The 24,994-nt window shown below is 37.2% G+C and overlaps 1 protein-coding gene across 1 annotated transcript; it reads right to left on the bottom strand.

Annotated features, from left to right (window-relative positions):
• Positions 1-1,269: 1,269 nt before the first annotated feature.
• Positions 1,270-24,708, bottom strand: CENPW (centromere protein W). The gene is made up of 3 exons (XM_072643237.1): positions 24,339-24,708; positions 2,776-2,889; positions 1,270-1,639 (listed from the first exon to the last, which is right to left on the bottom strand). Exons 1-3 carry the CDS (start codon positions 24,447-24,449, stop codon positions 1,613-1,615), a joined length of 252 nt encoding a protein of 83 aa, XP_072499338.1. The 5' UTR covers positions 24,450-24,708; the 3' UTR covers positions 1,270-1,612.
• Between the last annotated feature and the right edge of the window lie 286 nt (positions 24,709-24,994).

Raw genomic sequence — 24,994 nt, 5'->3', positions numbered from 1 at the left:
AAGAAGCCAAACCAAGGAGTCACTCTTAAGTGCTGAAGGCTTCATAGGAGTCAAGGATGCATGTGTTGCCCCACTGTGAACTCGAAACTGACTCCTTTTCAAGGTGAATTTCAACTACAGTAATGTTGAATCAGATGGGCCATGGTAGAGAATAGGGCTCATAAAAGAGGAAGAACTGTACTGATTGTTTTTGTGGTACTGTGAATTATTTTATATACTTTTTAAACTGAGGTTCCTATAAGTTCTTTGGGTCATCTGAATATTTTGGGGGGTGAAATAGTGTTCTGTACCAAATGTGCACTTGTTCTCTCAAATACTTTTATAAGAGCCAGAGGCCCTATCACTCACATTAGTAGAAGGTTAGACACAAGTTACATGGAAGGTGGGGAATAAGGGTTTATATTGAGCCTATTATGTGCCTGGCACAGTCCTAACCACAATGCAAATATTATTTCATCTGATCCTCACAACAATCCTGAGAGTAGGAGCTATTATTATCCCCATTTTACCATTGAGGACACTGAAACAAACAGAAGTTACATACTTGCCTTGGGTCTTCTAATAAAAGGAGCTTTATGTGGTAGGAAAGGGTCATTTTATTGATTTTATCTTAAAAATATAAATGAATACAGAGGGACTTAAGTTTTTTTGTAGACATCTATCAAATATTCACATTTTCAAAACAGATTAAGCTTTGTACATTACTGGAAGTTATATTGTTCACTTCCCAAGTCACCAAAATGAAAATCCTCTGAAATACTCAACATGGAAAAATGGACAGAGAATTAGCCCCAGAAGCTGGAAGCCAGGGGTTCAACCTATGACATATGTTAGTTATCACATGGCTTTGGCTCTGTAAGCCTGGACACTTAAGCACTCAGTTCCCTATACAACTCACCAAGACTCTAAGTTGCACAGAAGGCACTGATCTGCAATGGGAAAGTTTCCTCCTGTTCAAATCAATAAAATCACAGGTTTAGCCCCTATATTTGAAAAATTCAGCTAAATAACTTTCACATATACTCTGAATATGATATGTTATCTTTCTCCACTTTAAGGGTTATTTTTTTAAACTCATAGACTATACTTAAGTTACTAAAGATATTTGATCACAAAACCATTCCTTCAAGTTTTTTAATATAGTAAGCAATCATTTTTATCTTCAAAGGAAAAAAAATAAAATTTAGCAATGGCAATAAATTTTAAAAGTTTCAACTTTTAAAAACTAACACTGGTCACCTTTAAAAAAAAATGAGCCTCCATAAAGTGTTGAAGAGTCTTTATAATATTTTATTTGCATATTTGTGAACCTGTCATTACCACAAGTAGACCACAAGTATACTGAGAAACTTATGTGCCAATTATGAAAACAGCTATGTTCTATTTATCTTTGTACTTTTACTAAGAAATAACATTGTAGAAGTGCTTAATAAACATTTGTAGAATGAATAAATGAATATACCTAGGATATAAATTCAACACCAGCAGTACAAAAGCTTGCCCAACCTATGTAGCTAATGTTTCATGTTTTAAAAAGTTGTTAAAAAGCACACTATTAACATTTAATGAGATAATATATTAAAACGGTTTCAAATAATACAGTCCTTAGCCTCTAACCCCTACTCTTCTTTAAAATCACCTGTGGAAAAAAGAAAAGAAAAGAAAAGTATTATTTCTTTAATATGCAAATCTTAAGCCAAAGGGTATAACAACAAGAACAGTTTTCCTCAAAAAGCCTCTTGAATTCTACAGCTGGGGTACACTAAAAAAACACAAAATTTTGAATTTGCAAAACAGTTGTGAATTGGGGTTATTTGCCATTCAAAAATAATCTTTAATTTATAAAAGTACTCAATCAGATTTCTTTAAAGATTATTCTATTTAAGTATTTAATTTATCAAGTATTTAATTTATATTTAAATTTTATACAACTTTTCAGGAAATAGAAAATAATCTGTTGTATAACTGAATTATACCTACCTATATTTTAAATTATAGTCTCTGTTTTCAATTAAGAAAGAAAAAAAAAACTCTGAAGAGATCAAAACCATCCCACTTTTATGTCCAAAAATTAGCAGCTGGTTTCTATGATCATATTTTTCCCAACAACAGAATGAGCTTTAAAATAGCTGGACACACACTGACTTCACCTTCACCCAAATATCAAATGGAACTATGCCTAGAGATTAAGCTTAGGTAGGAACATTATGGAAAAAAAACAAATTTAGGAAGAGTTGGCCTCTTTGTCATGTAAATATTGTTTACAAGTTTATCCAGATATATCCTTGACTCCCAGTTAAAAAATTAAGTAAAGGGAAAAATAAAATACTAAAAAAATTAAGTAAACATTAAAAAATATTTTGCATGATCAAGAAGACATATAAGTTTTTATGTAATCTTTAGATGTGAGTTTTGTTGTTTTAGTTACACTACACAAGTGTATAATTTTGCTATGTCAAAGTGCTGCTAGAACTAAAATGACTCAAAAAAATCAAAATTTTTCACCTGAATTATTACAAAGCCAGTTCATTTTTGAATTTTGTAGGTATTTCTTAACTTCCCCACCTAGGACAAAACTATGTGCATATGGAATATCTAATTATTATAGTTTCAATTTAAATTCAATAATATGCTGAACACAAGCTATTACTCCATCAGCTACTCCTGACTGAAGTATAGTTACCCAGAGGCTGAGAAATAAAGGAGGAAGCAGGTACAGTTGACCAATTCTATGCTTTTAGTGTACAAGAAAAGAAAATAGCTTTTATAAGTTACCTTTGCTGCAGCAATAATGTGCTTGTCTTTAATTATCTTATTCTTGCTCTGAAAAACCTGCATCCTGGTTTCTTCTGCTAATCGATGAAGAAAGAGTAAACAGTTCAAGTGTACCTTGTAAAGAGAAAATTTTAAAAATTTCCATTAGTACTTAAAAAGTAGTTGATAAACTGAAATAAATACCATATTACATATGGATACTGCATTAGTTGTCAAAGCGTTTTCATAAGCATTATTTTATATGATCCACCCAACAATTATTCCTGCTATTGGTAGCATCATTTCTCAAGTTACTCAAGAATCTGGACATTAGTGATTCAGTCAGTCGTAAGGCAATTAATTGAGAGGCAAAACCAGGAATAAAAATTCATGTCTTAATGATTCAGTCTAGTACATTTTTCCATTATACAACTCTAAAATGACACAGAAGATTCTAAACTCCATGATGATAAAGATCTTATATATAATTTTTGCTTCTATCCTAATATAGTAATTCTTAATAAGCAACTGATGAATGACCCTAAATAACAGAAGTTTAGATCTTAAACGTGCTTTAGAGATCACCTAATCAAACCCTTCCTCTTAGAGATGAAATAAATTGAAACCCAGAGAAATCAAGTGACTTGTCCAAGGTTACATAGTAAGTAGTAAAGACCAGATTTAAACTCTAACACCAAATCCATCATTTTTAAGTGAACCACATTGTCTTTTCTTTTTTACTACAAACCACAAATCCTGTTAACAGTAACCCAAGCTTGGAGAAATTAAATCATTTACTCAGGTCATAAAGGACAGTAAAGTTGTGGCAGTTCCAGGATTTGAACCCAGGTCCTAACTCCAGACATGACATTGATTCATACTACTTACTATAACAATGTGTTTTTTCATATTTCTTTTTTATTAATTTTTAGTTTTCAATTCACTTCAAGATTTTGAGTTCCAAATTTTCTCCCCATCTCTCCCCTCTGTCCACCCCAAGACATCATGCATTCCAATCACCTCTTCCCCCAATCTGCCCTCCCTTCTATCACACCTCTCCCTTCTCTGATCCCCTTCCCCTCTATTTTCATGTAGGTCAAAACAGATTTCTATCCCCCATTGTCTGTATGTCTTATTTCCAAGTTGCATGTAAAAACAATTTTTAACATTCATTTTTAAAACTCTGAATTGTAACTTCTCTCCCTTCCTACCCATCCCCACTAAGAAGGCAAGCAATTTGATATTGGGTTATTGCATCAGTAAGCACCCCAACATACACAGGGGGGCCTGATATCACAGGTTCTTAGATCTGCATTCATAAAAGGAAAGTAATCTTTCAAGGGATTAACAATCACTTTAATCAAGCACATGCATATCATGCCTTTACATACATCATTCACCTAGTTCAGAGGAGTCAGCATCCTGAACTTCTATGAAAATACAGAGAAATCAAAGATCAACATACATGGCTTCCTCTGCCTAAATTCAACAGACAGGTCCAACTGTCTGACCATAGTTACCAGAGAGGGTTTTTACAGCCCAGGGCTCCTTTAGTGGATTCCCAGAGTTCTCATCTGGCCAGACACTTCCAGTCAGTAAGCCCCAAAGTACTTATACCTTTTTTAGAGCCAGAAAGCATAATTCTTTGACCCAGTAGATCCTCTGACTCAACAGAAAAAACAAAAGGTACTTGGGACTCTCCTACAAAAAAAGTCTCCTAATCAAGCTTCCCACAATGGGCAGGCCCATCAATGGGTGGGACAGATCTTCTTTAATCACATTACTCAGTCATAAGCATCTTTAGAAAAACAAAAACAGCAAAAGATCCTAATTTGATTGCCATCAACTATACATATGTAGTCACGCAAAACAGTCACATTGTGAAAGACTAGCTATATTTACCTCCATCATATCCTGCACTCCATTTATTCTATTATGCCTTTTGACCCTGTTCCTCTTTAAGTGTTTACTTCTACTTACCCCCTCCTCCCATTTGCTCTCCCTTCTATCATGCCTGCTATCCCCCGTCTATCCCTTTTCCCCCTCCTTTGCTGTAGTGTAAGAAAGATATTCATACCAAACTGAGTGTGCATGTTATTCCCTCCTTAAGACAAATCTATTGAGAGTAAGGTTCACTCTTTCCTCCTCACCTCCTCCTCTTCCCCTCTATTGAAAAAGCTTTTCTTGCCTCTTTCATGTGAGAGATAATTTACACCATTCTATTTCTCCCTTTCTCCTTCCAATATATTCCTCTCTCACCCCTTAAGTTTATCATTTTAGATATCATCCCTTCATATTCCACTCACACTATGACCTCTGTCTATATGGATATAATCCCTGTAACAACCCTAATACTGAGAAAAATCTCAAGAGTTACAAATATATCTTTCCATGTAAGAATGTAAACAGCTCAACTTTAGTAAGTAGGTTCCTTATGATTTTTCTTTCCTATTTACCTTTTCATGATTCTCCTGAGTCTTGCGCTTCAAAGTCAAATTTTCTATTCAGCTTTGGTCTTTTTATCAAGAATGCTTGAGAGTCCTCTATTTCATTGAATGACCATTTTCCCCCTGAAATATTATACTCAGTTTTGCTGGATAGGTGATTCTTAGTTTTAATCCTAGCTCCTTTGACTTCTAGAATATTGTATTTCAAGCCCTCTGATCCCTTAATGCAGAAGTTACTAGATCTTGTGTTATCCTGATTGTGTTTCCACAATATTCAAATTGTTTCTTTCTGGCTGCTTGCAATATTTTCTCCTTGACCTGAGTGCTCCGGAATCTGACTACAATATTCCTAGGAGTTTTCCTTTTGGGACTTCTTTCAGGAGGAGATCTGTGGTTTTTTCCCAAAGTCTATTTTACCCTTTGGTTCTAGAATATCAGGGCAGTTTTCCTTGATAATTTCTTGAAAGATGATGTCTAGGCTCTTTTTTTTGGATCATGACTTTCAGGTAGTCCATAATTTTTAAACTGTCTCTCCTGGACGTATTTTCCAGGTCAATTGTTTTTCCAGTGAGATACTTCATGTTACCTGTTATTTTTTTCATTCCTCTGGCTTTGTTTTACAATTTCTTGATTTTTCATAAAGTCATTAGCTTCCATCTGTTCCATTCTAATCTTTAAGGAATTATTTTCTTCAATGAGCTTTTAGTCCTCCTTTTCCATCTGGCCAGTTCTGCTTTTTAAAACATTCTTCTCCTCATTGGCTTTTTGAATCTCTTTTGCCATTTGGTTTAACATCTAATTTTTAAAGTGCTATTTCCTTCAGCATTTTTTGGGTCCCCTTTAGCCAACAGCTGACTCAGTTTTCATGATTTTCTTGCATCACTCTCAAAGTCCTTTTTGAGCTCTTCCATGGCCTGAAACCAATTCATGTTATTCTTGGAGGCTTTGGATGTAGGATCTTGACTTTGCTGTCTTCTGATTGTATATTTTAGTCTTCTTTGTCACCAAAGTAAGATTTCCATAGTCTTGATTCTTTTTCCAGTTTTTGCTCATTTCCCCAGTCATTTACTTGAGTTTTGAGCTCTGTCAGGGTAGTTCTGTTTCCACTGGGGGTGGACAGTGTACTGTCAGTCAATAACTCAATCCTCCCCACAATCTGTGAGCCTAGAGCTCCAGAAACAGCCACTGCCCCTGCTGCTGCTGTGGCTGCCACAGGCTCCTTCACCCTCTCTGCTGACCTGGGGCTAGGTCCAGACACTCTACCCTCTCACACAAGTCCCACAGGTTTTTTCCACTGACCTTCCAATCTGTCCTTGGAATTTTGGGGTTTTGAAGTCTGGAAACCACCACAGGTGCCAGAGATTCAGTACCCCGAAGCCTGCTCAGGCCCTGTCAGTGCTGGGGCAGCCTTCACTTTACTGTGCTCTGCTTCCAGCACAGCATTATAGATGCTTCTTGCAGACCTTCCAGACTGTCTCGGGATGAAGATCTGCTTCACACCATCATTCTGTGAGTTCTGCAGCTCCAGAATTTGTTTAGTTATTTTTTTAAAGATATGTGGCTGGGCTTGAGGGAACAGCTCTAAAAAGTCTCTGCTTCTGTTTCATCATCTTGGCTCTAACCCCTAACAACTTTTTTTTTTTTTTAAAGTAATAACAATTCTTAAAAAAAATTTTATGGGCCTGAGTTTCTTCGTTTTAAAAATAAAAGGACTGGATCAGATGGCCTCTGAAGTCCATTCCAGGTCTAGAGTTACAATCTGAAGAAACACCTTTGGTATTATCATGGAATCACTTTTAAATCTTATGACTTTGAACCTAATTTAAAGAAATTCAGTTCCTCAACTAAAAGACTTCATATATGTTGCAGTGGAAGGGACCTAAGAGATCATGCAGTACAATATTCCCTCATTTTAGAGATGAACAAATAGAAACCCATAGAAGGCAGATGATGTGACCAGGTAGTAAGCCTTCACATACCAAATCCAGTACTCTTTCAACTGTACCACACTGTCTTTCACTCTTCAAGTTATTTCATATTTGCTTACCTGTATATATGCTATATATCTGCAATCACAATATACGTTTCTTGAAAGCAGTTTATCTTTGTATCACCTGCACCTAGTTTACTGCCTCTAACACAGTTAAGTACTTAAATGTTTGTTGAATTGAATTAATGCAACTATGTGAATATTAAGTAACTATTGGCTAATGATGCATATTTTCTATAAATATAGATTCCTAGTTAATTGTCCAGCCTTACAATTTGCTTTGCAAATGAAATTATTTTATATCCCAAAAACATTTCAAACAAAAATAGAATTACAAATCATATCCAATGAGACTGGATTATTTGCTATATATTAACAGTAAGGATAAAGTTGGTCAATTCACATTTCAAAAAGAACACTTCAGAAAGGCAAAACATTTCCTTCAACTGATATGATTTACTGTATACCAATTTGAAATGTTATCATCACCAGATATTCAGAATCATTTGATGAACAACTGTCTAGTCTCCACATTCAGAAATATTTTTCAGATATTTAAAATATTTTCACAAAAAGTCCACCCAAATTTGCTTATTAAGAATGATTTCTACTGGAACTTACAGGAAGTTAAATAATTTTCAAAGGAGAAATGCTCCCGAGAGAGTAAGATTGTAAAAATGGCACAACGAAACTGGTCCCAAAGTAAAGTGCCATGTTGTTCGCAAAATATGAGACAGGAGTAGAAAAGAAGAGCAACTAGAGGATACAAAAGAACAGGAGAACGTAAATTATTTCAGTGGATTAAGATGAAAAGAATCTGAAAGAATACTAGCTGTGGTAAGTGCCAGGAAAAAGGAAAACATAAATTTAAAAGAAATAAAATAAGTTCTATTAAGTTTAGTAAGATGATAAAAGATATGTTTTAAAAAATGATGCAGTTATGTGGTGAGATAGCTGGGGAGACAAACTACAGTAGAGAAAGTAATGAAAGTGAACAGCTTTACAGAATTTCATTCCTAATGAAACTAAGAGTAAGTGAAAAATTGGCAGTCTGCATTAATCATGTTTTTTTAAACAGGAAAACTTAGCAATAAAAAAAAATCTCATCAACTTAAGTAAAGGCTCTTCAATGCAGTGACTTTGAAGACTGGCTGGAATTCAATAAGCAATACCTCCATTTTCACTTTTTTTTATTTAAAATTGTTGTATTTATATTAAGAAAATCACTCCATAATTTTCTTTCTGTTTTGACTCTTCCCAATTTAGATATCAGTATCATATTTGTATCATAAAATGAATTTGGTAGGACTCTTTCTTCACGTATTTTCCCAAATAGTCTATATAGTAAGGCAATGCATTGTTCTTAAAACGTTTGATAGAATTCGCTTGTAAAACCATATGGCTGTGGAGATTCTTTTCCTAGGGAGTTCATTGATGGCTTGTTCAATTTCTTTTTCTGAGCTGGGGTTACTTAAGTATTTTACTTCATCTTCCGTTAATCTGGGCAATTCATATTTTTGTAAATATTCATCCATTGCACTAAGTTTGTTAACTTCACTGGCATACAGTTTGGCAAAATAGTTCCTAATTTATTGTTTTAATTTCCTTTTCATTGGTGGTGAATTCATCTTTTCCATTTTTGACAATGGAAATTTGGTTTTCTTCTTTTTTTTAATCAAATTAAACAGAGGTTTATCTATTTTATTGGGTTTTTTTCATAAAATCAGGTCTCAGTTTTATTCAATAGTTTTCTTAATTTCGATTTTATTAATCGTTTTTTGGTTTTTAGTATTTCTAATTTGGTATTTAATTGGCGATTTTAAATTTGTTCTTTTTCTAGCTTTTTTAGTCGCATGTTCACTTCATTTATCTCCTTTCTCCATTTTATTCATGTAAGCATTCAGAGATATAAAACTTCCCCTAAGAACTGCTTTTGCAGCATCCTGTATGTTTTGGTATTTTGTCTCATTATTGTCATTCTCTTGGATGAAGTTATTGTTTCTATTGTTGTTTGATCCACTCATTCTTTAGAATTAGATGATTTAGTTTCCAATTAATTTTTAGAATATCTTTCCATGGCCCTTTATTACATGTGATTTTTACTACAGCATGATCTGAAAAAGATGCACTTAATATTTCTGCCTTTCTGGACTGGACTGTGAGATTTTTATGCTCTAATACAGTCATTTTTTATGTAGGCATGTACCACTGATAAAAAGGTATATTCCTTTCTATCCCCATTCTATTTTCTCCAAAGATCTACCATATCAAACTTTTATAAAATTCTATTTATCCCTTTGACTTCCTTCTTGTTAATTTTGAGGTAAGATTTATCTAGTTCAAAGAGGGGGAGGTTAGAGTTTTGCTCTCTATTTCTTCCTGTAACTCCCTTACCTTCTCTAAGAATGTGGATGCTACACCACTTGGTACGTATACGTTTAGTAATGATATTACTTCATTGTCTATGGTGCCTTTTAGCAGGATATACTTTCCTTCCTTTTCTGTTTTAATTAGGATTTTTTTTGCTTTTGCTTTCTCTGAGACCAGGATTGCTCCCCCTGATTTTTTTTTTTTACTTCAGCTGGAGGATAAGACATTATGCTCCAGTCTTTTACCTTTACCCTGTGTATATCCCTGTTTCAAATGTGTTTCTTGTAAACAATATATTGTAGGATTATGGTTTTTAATTCATTCTGCTATCTGCCTCTGTTTTATGGGAGAGTTCATCCCATTCACGTTCTTAGTCATGATTATCTGTGTCTTTCTCTCCATCCCATCTCTCCTCCCCTGTTTATACTTTTATTTCTCCCTTTCCCTCCTCAAAAAGTTTTGCTTTTGACCTCAATCTTCCCTCTCTTCTTTCAGTCTTCTTCCCTTTTCTTTCTCTTTTCCCTTCCTACTTCCATCCCTTCTAACCACCATACCTTTTCTCTCCCCTTTCTCCTTTTACTGCCTGTAAGGCACGTTAAATTTCTATACCTACATTATTCCCTCCTTGAATCAAATCAGATAAAAGTTCAAACAATGCTCATCTCCCTCCCTTTTCTCTCTCTACCATAATACATTTTGTGCCTCTTCATGTGATTTAATTTACCCTTTTCTGCTTCCTCCTCTCCTCTTCTCCCATTACAATACCTTTCCACCCCTTAACTACGTTTTTTTAATCATCATATCATTTAATTTATACCCACACCCTCTGTCTGCATCTATCCCTTTTAAATGTCGTAATAAATATACAGTTCTCAAGATTTAGTTGTATCATCTTCCCATGTAGGGATATAAACAGTTTGCCCTTATTAATAACATGCTTTTTTTCTTTCCTGTTTACCTTTTTATGCCTCTCAAGACTTGTATCTGAAGATCAAATTTTCTGTTGAGCTCTGTTCTTTTCATCAGGAAGGTTTGGAAGTCTCCTATTTCACTGAATGTCCATCTCCTTGCCAAAAAGATTACACTCAGTTTTGCTGGGTAGCTGATCTTTGGTTGTAATACAAGCTGCTTTGCCTTATGGAATATAATATTCTAAGCCCTTCAGTCTTTTTTTTTTTTTGGCATTTTCATGCATATCATCTTTTTCATTATACTGTTATAGAAATGCATGTTTTATTTCTTAAATTAAAAATATTTTTTAAAATATCACTTCTGATAATAGAGAAGATGGAGTCCGCTAGAGGAGAATATTTTAGCAACTATCAGGTAAAATTACCATCACTGGTATTTTTATACAACTACTCCTTTGGTATAAAGAAGGTTTAAATTTGGAGGGTGAAGGAAAAGTCTTTTTCCATGAACTGAACTACTGTGGTGAAAGAGACAATGAAGAGACAGACAGGATGTGAGAATGATTAAGGCAATGTGTGGTGCAGATTGCTGGACTGATCATAGACTTATCCTCTCCAAACTAAATATTCACATTCAACAAAAGCCAAGGCCTCAAAGCAAAATAACTACCAGAAGAATTAACATCAACAGATCAGAGCACTTCTCTGAGCAGTAATAGTTTGTTGCTAATTTGGAGGGGAAGTTGAGCCAATACACAGTTGGTGACAGTAGAGCAGAAAAAGGATGAACAGCTTTTAGAAATTTGGTGTACAGCACTGCATCTACTCATCTGGATCAGAACACTCACAAACATCAAAACACATGTGAGGAAAATGAAATTCAGAAGCTACTAAATGAAAAAAAGAGAACTCCAACGGGTTCTGTCTCCTTTTATTTTCATGGTATTGCTTTCTGCTAACACTTTTTGGGCTCTCATTCATAGGTCCAAGTTTATCATTCTTCAATGAAAAAAAAAAGGAAGGAAAATTTAACCTGTATAGTTTTCTCACAGGTATCCCTTCTTACCGTCATTCCACCAACCTTGAAACACGGTCTTCACTAGTCTCTGATCTTGATGCCAAACTAGACTTTCAAAATCTTTTTGTAATGTTTATCACCAGAATAATTTCTTTCAGGATTTGCTGTCTCTCTGTTACTCTTTTTTACACCAATCTACTTTTTTTTTTATTCATCTTCAATGGTATTTATTCTCATGAATAGCCATGCTTCAAGTCAATTGGTTATTAAAAATTATAGTAAAGCTCAAATAGGGCAGCTAGGTGGTGCAGTGGATAGAGGAGTCAGGAGGACGTGAGTTCAAATGTCACCTAAGACACTTGATATTCACTAGCTGTGTGACCTTGGGCAAGTCACTTACATCTAATTGCCTCATCCTGGGTCATCTCCAGTCATCCTGATGAATATCTGGTCACTAGATTCAGATGGCTCTGGAAGAGAAGTGAGACTGGTGATCTGCACAGCCCTCCCTCACTCAAAACAAAAGTCAAGTGCAAGTCATGTCATCATTTCTCTGACGGCATGGTCTTCTTCTGCAACAAAGTATGTACACACAGAAAGCTCAAATGCAAGCCTTCTGACACATAACTTACTCTTCGTTACTTTGTACTTTGCTGCCTCTTAACTCTCTAGTTTAATTCACTTTAACATAGTATTTACCCAAAAAGCTTACGAATCAAGAACTTGAGTCTTAAACCCTCATTATACATTAGACAAAAAAATACAACTTATCAGGATACCAGGGGGGAGGAATGCCTAAAGCAAAAGGGATTCTTCTCATCCTTCCTCCTTCACTCTAAGGAAGGAGGGCCACCCTTCACAAAAATAATCTATTTTCTAGCACTCCCACTTACCCCTTCACATTGGTGGGGGAAGGAAGGTAGAAGGGAGAATAGCCAGAATCCTTGTAATAACAAGTCATAGGCAAGCAAAACAAATTCCCACATTGGTCATGTCCAAAATACGAGGAAAGCCGAGTGCCACAGAATGCGTGCTTTTGAATTGTGCTGGAGAATACTTTTAAGAGTCCCTTGGAAAGCAAAGAGGTTAAATGTGTCAATATTTAAAGAAATTAATTCAGATTATTCACTGGAAAGTCTAATATAAAAGTCAATCACATAAATGTCAGAAGTTGGGTAGAATATTTCATCATGAAATCTCTTTTAAAAAATGGTTGGTCACTGTGTTGAGCAGAGTTTCTAAATCTTTCAAAGTTGTTTATCTTCACAATATTGTCTTGGATAGTTTTTTCACCTGCTCTATTTACTTCCTTCCGCAGTCTTCCTTGGATTCTATGAAAAAGTTTCTCATGTGATTTCTTATATTACAATATTTTTCTATCACCTTTGTATAATATAACTGTTCATCCACTCCACAAATGATGGGAATCTTCTCAGTTTCCAATTCTTTGCCAACAGAAAAAGAGCTGCTAGTAATATTTTGTACATATGGGTTATTCCTCTTTTTTTGATCACTTTGCACCTAGCAGTATTATTATTGGGTCAAAGGGTATGTACACATTTTAATAATTTTCTCAGCATTATTCCAAATTGCTTTCAAGAAGGGCTGGTCCAAATTGTAGCTCCATCAACAGCAGGGGCCATCTCTAGTCTTCCTGATCTCTATCTTGCCACTGAACTCAAATGGCTCCTTTTCAGGCCTGGCTGTCAGAACAGGAGCCATTCCCTCTTCCTCAAGGTTCCCACCTACTGGGGCAGGGAAGAGCCATAGAAGGCAGAGCGGGTCACATCTGAGCTCAGGACAGATGAGGCCTCCAATCTTTTAACACAGAAGCTGCAAGGTCCTGCATGTTCCTGACTATAGTTTTAGGATATTTGAATGGGTTTTTTTTGCTTACAGTATTTTCTCCTTGATATGATAACTCAGGAATTTGACTATAATATTCCTTGGCATTTTAAATTTGGGATCTCTTTCTTTTGGTGGATTTTTCAGATGACCATTTTACTCTCTGGCTCAAGGACCTCAGGGCAGTTTTCCTTGATTTCTTGAAAGATGCTGTCCATGCTCTTTTTTTTCATCATGGTTCTCAGGTAGACCATAATTCTTAAATTATCTCTCTGGATCTGTTTTCCAGACCAGTTGCTTTTCCAACAAAGTATTTTACATTTTCTTCTATCTTTTCATTCTTTTAATTTTGTTTAACTAACTCTTGATGACTCATAGAGTCATTAGCTTCCACTTGCCTAATTCTAATTTCTAACAAATTGTTTTCTTCAGTTAGTTTTTGTACCTCCTTTTCCACCTGGCCAATTCTATTTTTTAAGGAGTTGGTTTTTTTAGTATACTTTTTTTCCCATTTTGTCCACTGTATTTTTAAAGGAATTGTTCAATTTTTCTTTTACCTCTCTAATTTGACTTTAAAACCTTTCTTGAGCTCTTCCAAGAAGGCTTTTTGGGCTTGAGACCAATTCACATTCCCCTTTGAGGTTTCAGATGTAGGTATAGTGACAAGGCTGTCCTCTTCTGAATTTGTGTTTTGATCTTCCCTGTCCCCATAATAAGAATCTACGATCTTTGATTTTCTATGTTGCTTCTTGCTCACTGTTCGTCTTTTTCCCAACTTTTAAAGTGGATCTCTGCTTCTGGGGCACAGAGGGCACTGAGCCACAATTCTTACGTTGGGGGCTGGGGACTGGTTATTGCCTTTGTGTACTAGGGCCTCAGGTTCTAGAAGGTGGAGGCTGTAGAGGCTATAGCTTAACTGGTAGTGGTGGCTGGTGCGTGCAGATGCTACGTTTCACTGCACTTCCCCCAGGTTACACTTAAACACTCGAGTTGAGGTGTGGGGGTGGGGGTGGTCTGGCAAATGGAGGTTGCCTCCTATCCTGCGGCTGTGCTAGAGCACAGGTAGGTTCAGCTGCTAGAAGACACCTATCATGCAAGTGGTGGTTCTATGGGCTGGTGTCTGCTGGTTCCCCTGTCTGTCCAAAAAGTACACAGGGGTCCTGGTGTTGGCACATGCCCACTCCACCAACCTGGGGCTCAGGATCTCCCACTGATTTGCTAAGGTGAGGCTTGCCACTGGCTTGCCATGATGCCTCCCGTTCTGTACTGATTGCCTTCAGCCATAGCAAAAGGGACCTTTTCTCCTTAATCCCCCTAGCCTAATGAGTGAAAAAACTGTTATTCCCTATCTTTCTGCTGCCTCCGTTGTTCTAGGATTTTTCCTGGGGTAGTATTTTCTGGATTTTTCAAGGCCAGAAAGGGAGAAGGAGAGCCAACTTACTGCTTACTCTGCCATCTTGGCTCCTGGAAGTCCCACTGTTCCATTTTCTGGAAGCAAGGCAGCAGAGGGAGGCTGAAAGCTTTGATCAACTGCTGAATCAGCTATTGCCTTGACAGAAAAATATCTCAATTTTGCAAGATCACCATGAAAGTGGATAAAGCAGGAAATTGAATCAGATTCAAAGACTAAATAAAGTTACTGAAATATAACCAAGATGAACTTTAAGCACTAAGACAGTTATGAGTATAGTTAGAATGAATTAAAAACCATTCATTTAAATACCTATGCAAAGCACTACTTCAAGCACTACCAATATAAACTGAACAATCTGGGCTCTCAAAAAGTTCACATTCAAATAGAGAGAGAAAACATATATGGGAGGTTTTCAGCTACAAGTTATATGATCTTAACTGCAACTCTCATTAATAAAATAATCTTCATTTCTGATGTTGAGTCACTTGACAGTACCAAGAAGGAAGGGGTTATGCCATGTGCCAAGGACATTATCAGGCTATATATCTCCACAACAGTTGCCCCCCCTGGATGATGGATAAGAGGAGCTAAAAGAAAGGGTTGGGTAGTAGAGAGTCTTAGGAGCAGGGGCAACACTGCTATTCCCTGTGCTCTTGGGCTTCTCCTATTCATCTGAAGGTAATAAATCTATTATTACATTCCTCAAACGTTGATGATATACCTTGAACTTCTGTAACTTTCCTTAACTCATATGGGATCTCTCATTCATGAATTCATCTAAACCTTTCTTGAACTCATTTTTTCTTTAAATCTATAAATTTCTTAAAATAGCAAATGTCATATAAAGACAGAGTCTAGAGCTAGAAGGGATTGACATATAGAAAGGTTAAGTGATGCACCCATGGTTACACAGGGTAAGGGCCAGGAGTCTAATCCATGGATATGAGTTCATATCCATGACTTCTAGTCTAGGGTTCCTTCCATTGTACTAGTATTGTTTTGAAACACAGAAGACAGTAAATCCATGGTCTACTGGAGAGAGCTCCAGATTTGTATGTAGTCAGAGAATCTAGATTGGCCTCCTGGTCCTATCATACTATCACGTGTGGCCGTGAGCAAGTCCCTTAACTTCTCTGGGCTTCAATTTTGTCATTTGTAAAATGAACAGGTAGTACTAGACAATCCCTAGGGTCATACCTAGCTTCTTACAAAACACTTAAATTTTATATGCAAGGAAAGCAGTTTGAAAATAGAGTAATATCCCAGTCTGCTAAAATCATTAAAAACTCACCTACTAACTAACACTACCCATGATTAATAAACATGTATCCTGTGACTATGTGAAAAGCAACTATGGTGGGAAAGAGTAATAGAAAACATGCAAATTCTTTTTTCAAGGTCTGCTTCAATATACAGAGCATCTCATTTACCTCAGATAAATGGAGAATGAGATGAGAACCTAAAGGACAAAGAAACCAATCCTATTTCTTCTGGTAGTACCTATAGTGGGGAAATGACAGCAACTGAAAATACAGAAAGGAATCTAAGTCATTTCCTTACTTCTCCAAGTCTTTTAAAGAAGTCTATGAATATAGAAGCCATATTTCCTTAATATTATTTATCTTTACAGATAGGGCAAAATATTTTAAAACTGACCCCACATTGTACCCAAAGGACACCTAATGGTTTTCAACATTTCTTAACAACTTGTCCTTTCTTCCTTTAACTCTCTGGAAACTTCTCTTAAGATTTTCTCAATTCGGGGGGGCGGAGCAGAAACACACAAATATGCTAGCTCCGAACCCACAGTCCATGAAATATCTGTAGAAAAGAGCTGCCAATAAATTCGGGAGCAGGAGAAGCCACAGAACAGCAAAGCGGACAAGATTTCTGTTCCAGAGAGCCTGAAAACCTCTCACAAAAGGTTCTTCGCACTGTGGACGCAGAGCAGAGTCCAACCCTGCCTCAGTGGCGCTGCGCCGAGAGGAGCAGATCCGAGCAGGCTTCAGGGACAGAATCTCCAGCAGCTGCACGGGTCCCTCCACCCACAGGAGACAATGGTCGGTAAGAGGGTCTCTTCAGCGGGTCGAGAGGGGAGTGGGGAGCCCCCATGACTCAGGCCCCCTTGGGAGGCACCAGCGGAGGTGGGAGCAGACCAGGGCTCCCCAAGCAGGCAGGAGCCTGGATCCATTGTTGAAGGTCTCTGCATAAACCCCCTGAGGGAACTGAGCCCATGAGGCGGCCCTGACCCCACCCGAGCAGCTGAACTTGATCTCACACTGAACAGCAGCCCTGCCCCCACCCAAAGCCCTGAGGCTGGGAAGCAGCATTTGAGTCTCAGATGGCTGGGAGGATCCAGAGGTGAGGTGGGTGTGAGGAGAATATTCAGAGGTCAAATCACTGGCTGGGAAAATGCCCAGAAAAGGGAAAAAAACCAAGACTATAGAGGGTTACTTTCTTGGTGAACAGGTTTCTCCTCCCCTCCTTTCTGATGAGGAAGAGCTGTGCTCACCATTAGGGAAAGACACAGAAGTCAGGACTTCTGTATTCCAGCCCACTCAACGGGCTCAGACCATGGAAAAGTTCAAAAAGAGCTCAGAAAATTTTGAAAATTATGTTAGAGAGGTGGAGGAAAAACTGGGAAGAGCAATGAAAGGCATGCAAGCAAAGTATGAACAGCAGATCAGCACCCTGCTAAAGAAGACCCAAAAAAATGCGGAAGAAAATAACACCTAGAAAAATAGGCTAACTCAACTGGCAAAGGAGGTTCAAGAAGCCAATGAGGAGAAGAATGCTTTCAAAAGCAGAATTAGCCAAATGGAAAAGGAGATTCAAAAGCTTACTGAAGAAAATAGTTCTTTCAAAATTAGAATGGAACAGATGGAGGCTAATGATTTTATGAGAAACCAAGAAATCACAAAACAAAACCAAAAGAATGAAAAAATGGAAGATAATGTGAAATATCTCATTGGAAAAACAACTGACCTGGAAAACAGATCCAGGAGAGACAATTTAAAAATTATGGGCCTACCTGAAAGTCATGATCAAAAAAAGAGCCTAGACATCATCTTTCATGAAATTATCAAGGAAAACTGCCCTGAGATTCTAGAACCAGAGGGCAAAATAAATATTGAAAGAATCCACCGATCACCACCTGAAAAAGATCCAAAAAGAGAAACTCCTAGGAATATTGTGGCCAAATTCCAGAGTTCCCAGGTCAAGGAGAAAATATTGCAAACAGCTAGAAAGAAACAATTCAAGTATTGTGGAAATACAATCAGGATAACACAAGATCTAGCAGCTTCTACATTAAGGGATCGAAGGGCATGGAATAGGGTATTCCAGAAGTCAAAGGAACTAGGACTAAAACCAAGAATCACCTATCCAGCAAAACTGAGTATAATACTTCAGGGGAAAAATTGGTCTTTCAATGAAATAGAGGACTTTCAAGCATTCTTGATGAAAAGACCAGAGCTAAAAAGAAAATTGAACTTTCAAACACAAGAATGAAGAGAAGCATGAAAAGGTAAACAGCAAAGAGAAGTCATAAGGGACTTATAAAAGTTGAACTGTTTACATTTCTACATGGAAAGACAATATTAGTAACTCTTGAAACTATTCAGTATCTGGGTACTGGGTGGGATTACACACACACACATATGCACACGCACACACACACATATGCACACGCACACACACATAGAGACAGAGGGCGCAGAGTGAATTGAATAGGATGGGATCATATCTAAAAAAAAAATGAAATCAAGCAGTGAGAGAGAAATATATGGAAGGAGAAAGGGAGAAATAGAATGGGGCAAATTATCTCTCATAAAAGAGGCAAGCAAAAGACTTTAGTTTGGGGAAAAAGAAGGGAGGTGAGAGAAAAACATGAAGTTTACTCTCATCACATTCCACTAAAGGAAGGAATAAAATGCACACTCATTTTGGTATGAAAACCTATCTTACAATACAGGAAAGTGGGGGATAAGGGGATAAGCAGGGTGGGGGGGATGATAGAAGGGAGGGCATAGGGAGGAGGGTGCAATTTGAGGTCGACACTCATGGGGAGGGATAGGATCAAAAGAGAAGAGAAGTAATGGGGGACAGGATAGGATGGAGGGAAATATAGTTAGTCTTATACAACACGACTATTATGGAAGTCATTTGCAAAACTACACAGATTTGGCCTATGTTGAATTGCTTGCCTTCCAAAGGAAGGGGGTGGGGAGGGAGGGAGGAAAAGAAGTTGGAACTCAAAGTATTAGGTCAACTGTCAAGTACTGTTCTTGCCGCTAGGAAATAAGAAATACAGGTAAAGGGGTATAGAAAGTTATTTGGCCCAACAGGACAGAGGAGAGGATGGAGACAAGGGCAGAGAGGAATGATGGAGGAGAGAGCAGATTGGTGATGGGGGCAATTGGAATGCTCGGTGTTTTGGGGTGGGGGGAGGGGACAAGGGGGGAGAAAATTTGGAGCCCAAAATTCTGTGAAAATGAATGTTAAAAGTTAAATAAATAAATTTAAAAATTAAAAAAAAAAAAAGATTTTCTCAATTCCTGTCATTAATCCCTAGAACTTTATCAAAAATTGCTAACATGTCACTTATAGTAAGAAAAACTTTTAAAATCCTAGTCAATGGAAAAGAAATTTACTTCAAAAGCCAAGATTCTGCTACTCCTAAATACATGTGTGCCTATGCAACTTACTTACATTAGAAGATGTAGTTCTCACCTTTACCAGTCTCAAAATGATAAAGTCAGTACAATTCACACCTAAATTTAGTTCTGGTTATTAGGCAACACGGTAGGCTAGTCAGGATCAACAATTATACACATAAAAGGTACTTTTAAAGCAACTTTCTAAAGACCTTGCTTTTATACTTTCCTAAGAACTGAGAATATATCAACAAAATACAATTTCTCATAATAAAGAATCAGAAATAGAGATTTAACACTACTAGTGACACTGCTTTAGTCAGATGAACAATCATTTGCCTGAATAAACTGAGGAGAAAGAACAAAAGGGGAAATAGGTGCATAGCCTTATTAGCAGTTCACATTTGTAAATATTTCCTAACAAACATTATGGCAAAATGTACAACTGGCCCTAAAAGCTCAGAGTGCAAAAGGGGCAAAGGTTCTGAACTTGAACTCTTTTTCCCAAGATTCCCTTCACCTTCAGCTTCACATTATCACATTATCACATTAATCTGCTTCCCTAACCTGAGGATGAACAATACCAGATTTTGTCCATCAATTCTGTATATTCTCCTATACTTCACCCCATCTAATACACTAGATGGAGCATCTTGTGACAATTCCATGTGATGGTGTTCCTGTAGCCCACCAGTTATTAGTCCATTAAGGTTCAGAACCACCCTTGTCAAATAGGTAGATCATGAATTACTATCTCCATTACAAAGAGACCAAGTGACTTATCCAAATTCACACAATGGGAAAAACATCTCTATTATTATCAACTCTATTATCAACTCAAGAAAAAATTAGTCAATCACTTTATAGAAAATTCAAGTTCATTGGTATTTTGAATGATTCTGCTTGCTGCCATGAAATCCGAGGCACTAATTCAACCTTCTCGAGACATTTAAAAAATGTCACTTAGAACATTTCCCCAAAGCCCTTCTAATAAATATAACTAATTTACTAGATTTTTATTAAACTGATAGAATTCTATTTATGTCTACTCTTATACATTGGAATTCCTTGTAAAATCACTGTCACAGAATATTTATGCCCATTTTTAATGTTTTGAATATAATTTTCAAGTATAAAAGTCTATAATTATATCTTTTAGGAGATAGGCATAACTATGATTTTTTGATGCAGACAAAACCCTTTATCAGGAATATAAACCCCAATGATACAATTGTTTCTACAGGAAAATATAAAAATTACAGAATGTAGGTATGGAGAGAATTTCAGAAATCCCACCTTAACACCCTCATTTTTCAGACAGTGGTAACAAAAACTGCCTTTACATACACATATTGATCTGCACTAGCTAGGCTATTACATATAGAGTTAAAATCATGGGTTTCTAAAATAATTGAAGGGTTTTTATTTTTTATTTTTTCTTCTTGGCCACCCTGAAAACAAAAGAATCAAGGAAAAGCATGGGTTTTGTGAATATTTGATGATTCACTCTTCTTATTAACCATCAATAAAATTTTGAAAGTTGAAAATTAACTAAAATTTTGTCCAATTAGCTACTCAATGAAACATCTGGCAAATAATGATCCAAGTTTTAATTCTCTAACTATACCAAATATATATAAACTTTCTAAAATGATGTCTCTTCAAATTATTTGAAGATATATCATGCTCCCCACCATCTGAATTTTTTTTTCTATTCTTTAACACAAATATTTTCAGTTATACTCTGTTAATCCAGCAGTCAAATGAAATCAGTTTTTTCCAACTGAACAACTATTCAGCCAGTTATCTCATAGGCTATATTTGCAGTTTATTTTTTTAAAACTTTAGGACTTATTTACTGCTATTAAATTTTTTAGATTTGATCCCTAAGTCTAGCCTGTTATTATCTTCTTCTTTCACAATTCTCCCATAACACAGCAGCTATTTCTTTTACATTCACTGTCGCCCATTCTCAGAATGGTCTCATTCCTTACTTCTACCACTCGAAATTCCTGGTTTCCTTCAAGATCTGATTCAAGTGCCACCTTATGCATGAAGCCAGATACTAAAGCCTTCCCCTTTAAAATTTCCCTATATCAGCTTTGTATCCATTTTGCCATATGTGTAGATATGTGTACCTTGTCTCCAAGCTCCCAAAGAGAAACTGTTACATTCTTTTCCTTTGTGATCCTAAGTGTCTAGAAGACAGTATTCACTTTTAAAAGTTCAAGTCCCATCTGATTGAGAAGATTTGCTTCTGATTAATACAGCCACCAGTGACCTCACTCGCCTCCATACCCCTTCTCTTAATTCCTATGTCACTTACCTTCATCCCTCCTTTTGCAAAATAGTAATATACACTACTTCCTAGCATTAGTACCCAGCTATTTCACGTATGCATGCCTTATTCAATTAGGCTTACACTTTCAGGTTGAAACTGTCAAAGAGTTCTTTTTATAGTCCTTCAACAGTTATTCACATGAAAGTAGTCAAATATTCTAAAACATTATTTCAATAAAAAGGCTGAAAGTTAAATCCAGTATTTGCCTAGTAGATCAGGGTTCATGTCCAACTGACATATATTGGCCGAGTGACTAAAGCCAAGTCATTAAATCTTCTAGTCTCAGTTTCTTTATCCATAAAACTGGAAAAATAACACTTGTATTACCGACCTCTCAAGGTTTTTGTAATTTAGTAAAATTCAACAACCATTTATGGTTTACTATGTGTCACACAAAAGAGATACACAGATCCTGTCCTCTAGTACCTTACATCCTGTTGGGGAGATACAACTTTGACACAGATAAAGATAATTTAAACAGTGACAGTTCTGAACAATTAGGAGTGTCAGGAAAGATTTCTCCTACAAGGATGTACCTCAATTAGACTTGAAGTAACCTAAGAATTTTAAGAGGTAGAAGTGAGGAGGGAATGCATTCAAGTTATGGGGAATAGTCTATGGAGGCAAAAGTTGAGATCATTGGCTCAGAAAATATTAAATAGGCCAGTATGATTCAAACAATATGGGAAAGGAAATAACATGAAAAAAATCTGGAAAGTTAGGTTGGAACAAAATTACCAAGGGAAACAGGAGATTGGAAAATTATTTCAGAAGCAGAATCTATAGAATCTACTAAGTGGATGGATGTGGAATCGGAGGGAGAAAGAAGAACCAGCAATAATACCAATATTTCAAATGTAGGAAGTTAAATTAAGTCACAAGAGGAAAATAAATCAGATAAAAGATAAAAATGTTCAACTCCGATATGGTGGTTTTGAAGTACTATTATGACATCCTGAAGTCCAGCAGGCAGAGTTGCAGACCTGAAACGCAAAAATTTGTATATTTTTCTCTGATTCTTTTTCTAACAATGCTTTACCTTACTTAAAAAGATAAGCCATTAAATAACAAAAGGTTTTATAAGGCATACCCACTACCACATCAGTGAAGTTTGCTATTCTATTTGACACAAAAGGTTATACTGGGTCAAGCTTTCTTTTTCCACTCATTGTAAGAGTATTTTTTAATCTTACATTAAACATACACACAAAAATCATCACAGATTATTCATCTGTAATAAATGAAAAACCCAAAGGAGGTACATGGGAGTTAGAAGATTTATTTAGATTAAATAGATGTATCCTATTTGCCTAGGACTGTCCCTAGGAAAAAAAAGATGAACTAAAAAACAGAAGAGTTAGTACTACCTATTTTAATAGGAATTTTGGCAACAGAAGTCAAGAAGTCAAGCCATACACAAGTATTTGTGTCCACTTTGTGCTCAGCATTTGGTACATCAATACAGAATACTATTTCTGCCCTCGATGAATTTACAATCTGGCTAGGAAATAAGATTACATTTAAGACAAAAAGTGAAAACAAACAAGTGCATGAATAACTAACATAGATGAGACAAATTGTTAAAGTTACAGAAGTTCAAAGAAGCTAGAGAAGCACCTATATGTAAGCTCCTGTTGATGTGATGCAAAGTTTCATTGAGGAAATCAGATATGAACTGGTCCCTGAAAGGGAGTACATACGGAAGGGAGTACAGTACAGAATTCCAGGTGAGGTTGGCTGGGGAGCCAAACTAAAGTGCAAAAACAAGCAATAAAAACACGCATCTTTACAAGATTTTCTTTCTTGATAAAACTGAGAACAAGCGAAAAATATATAAATCAGCAAAATATTTAAGACTTAAGCAAAGACTCCTGGAGGAAAACCATGAAGTTATTCACAAATGAAGACAAGGGTGTCTACTGTGGAGTAAGCGGAAATAAGGACGGGGGAAAAAGTCTTAGAAGATACTAACTGAGCTTGTCACAACAGGTAGTATATGAAGTGAATATAATCATTGGTTCTGCCTTGGCATAGCAGAAAGAGCACTGATTTCAGATGCAAAAAACCTGAGACCAAGCTCTACCACTTAGGCTGTGCAGCCACAGGCCAAGTCACTTGGGTCAGTTTCCTCATCTTTAGAAGGGGTGGAGGTCAGATGACCTTAAGGTCTCTTCCAGGTTCTATAACCCATCTGTCTCAGAAGCTCCTTCACCAGCAAAGCGAAGCAATCCCACCTCACAGGGTGGTTGTCAGTTCGATACTTTGTATCCCTTAAAGTGTTACACGGATGGGGGTCACTATTCTTAAGATTGTGGAAAGAGGAAGGTGGAAAAGTCCTTGTTAGTTTCCCACAGACCTTTCGTGCGCCTGAACAACCTCCCCCGCGTGGTGGGATAAACAGCTCGCGTCCAGCCCCCACCCTCCATGGCCGCCACGGGGCGGGTGGGAGGGACCTCGATTCGGGCTCAGGGGGTGGGGAAGCCGGCGGCTGCAGCAGCTCGGATCAGGAAAGAACGAAGTGCGGGAGGAGGAGGAGCGCCTTCCTTCCCTTTTCCCACCCGCCCGCCTCGGCCTCGGCCTCAGCCCGACTCACCCACAGGTCGACGCCAGACCTGAGGTTCAGCTGAGGTTTCTGTCGCTTGATGAGGCTCCTCAGGAAGCCGCGGGGAGCCTTGCGCTTCAACACCTGGGCCGCCGCCGCCATGTTCTCTTCGTCCTTCGCCTACCCGGGCACCAGAGCCCCGCACACGGCGGCCGGCTAGGATCAGGGATGAACAGGGAAGCCCACAGAGTCAGGTCTCTCAGAGCCGGTCAGGAGGGCCCAGCTTTCTTCCGACCGTTTGAATACCCCGCCCTAGGCTCGCGCCGCGGCGCTCCGGAGTGACGCAACGCCACGCCCACGCGGGGAGCTGGGCGTTAACTAAGGCAATGGGGCGGGGGCGGTGCCTGGAGGCGGCGCATGCGCTCCTGTGGTTTCGCCTTGCCTTCTGACAGCTGGGGGGAGGAGGGCAAAATGTTCTGCTGTTTATTTCTTCCTGAAGTTTTGTTTTTTTGTTTTTGATTTTCCTTCCCCACTCCACTTTCTTTTAATTTTCTTTTTATTGTAGAATTATTGTTATATATGTATTTTTATGTATAATATATGTTATGTATATTAATATAATTATGTATTATACTTAATATAATATATAATAGTATGTATTATGTGAAGTAATATTATTGATATTCATCAACAAATAAAAGCATTTC

Source organism: Notamacropus eugenii, chromosome 2, assembly GCF_028372415.1.
Source record: "Notamacropus eugenii isolate mMacEug1 chromosome 2, mMacEug1.pri_v2, whole genome shotgun sequence".
Taxonomy (NCBI): domain Eukaryota; kingdom Metazoa; phylum Chordata; class Mammalia; order Diprotodontia; family Macropodidae; genus Notamacropus; species Notamacropus eugenii.
The sequence above is the reverse complement of the archived record's forward strand: the minus strand, read 5'-3'. Positions and strand labels throughout refer to the sequence as shown.

What these genes read in the sequence shown, in the direction of transcription:
- CENPW (XM_072643237.1), bottom strand. Translation starts at nt 24,449, where the DNA reads ATGGCGGCGGCGGCCCAGGTGTTGAAGCGCAAGGCTCCCCGCGGCTTC. An exon ending in GGTCTGGCGTCGACCTGTGG is followed by an intron (nt 2,890 to 24,338) that starts GTGAGTCGGGCT and finishes TCTCTTTACAAG; the next exon opens with GTACACTTGAACTGTTTACT. An exon ending in ACATTATTGCTGCAGCAAAG is followed by an intron (nt 1,640 to 2,775) that starts GTAACTTATAAA and finishes TTTTTTCCACAG; the next exon opens with GTGATTTTAAAGAAGAGTAG.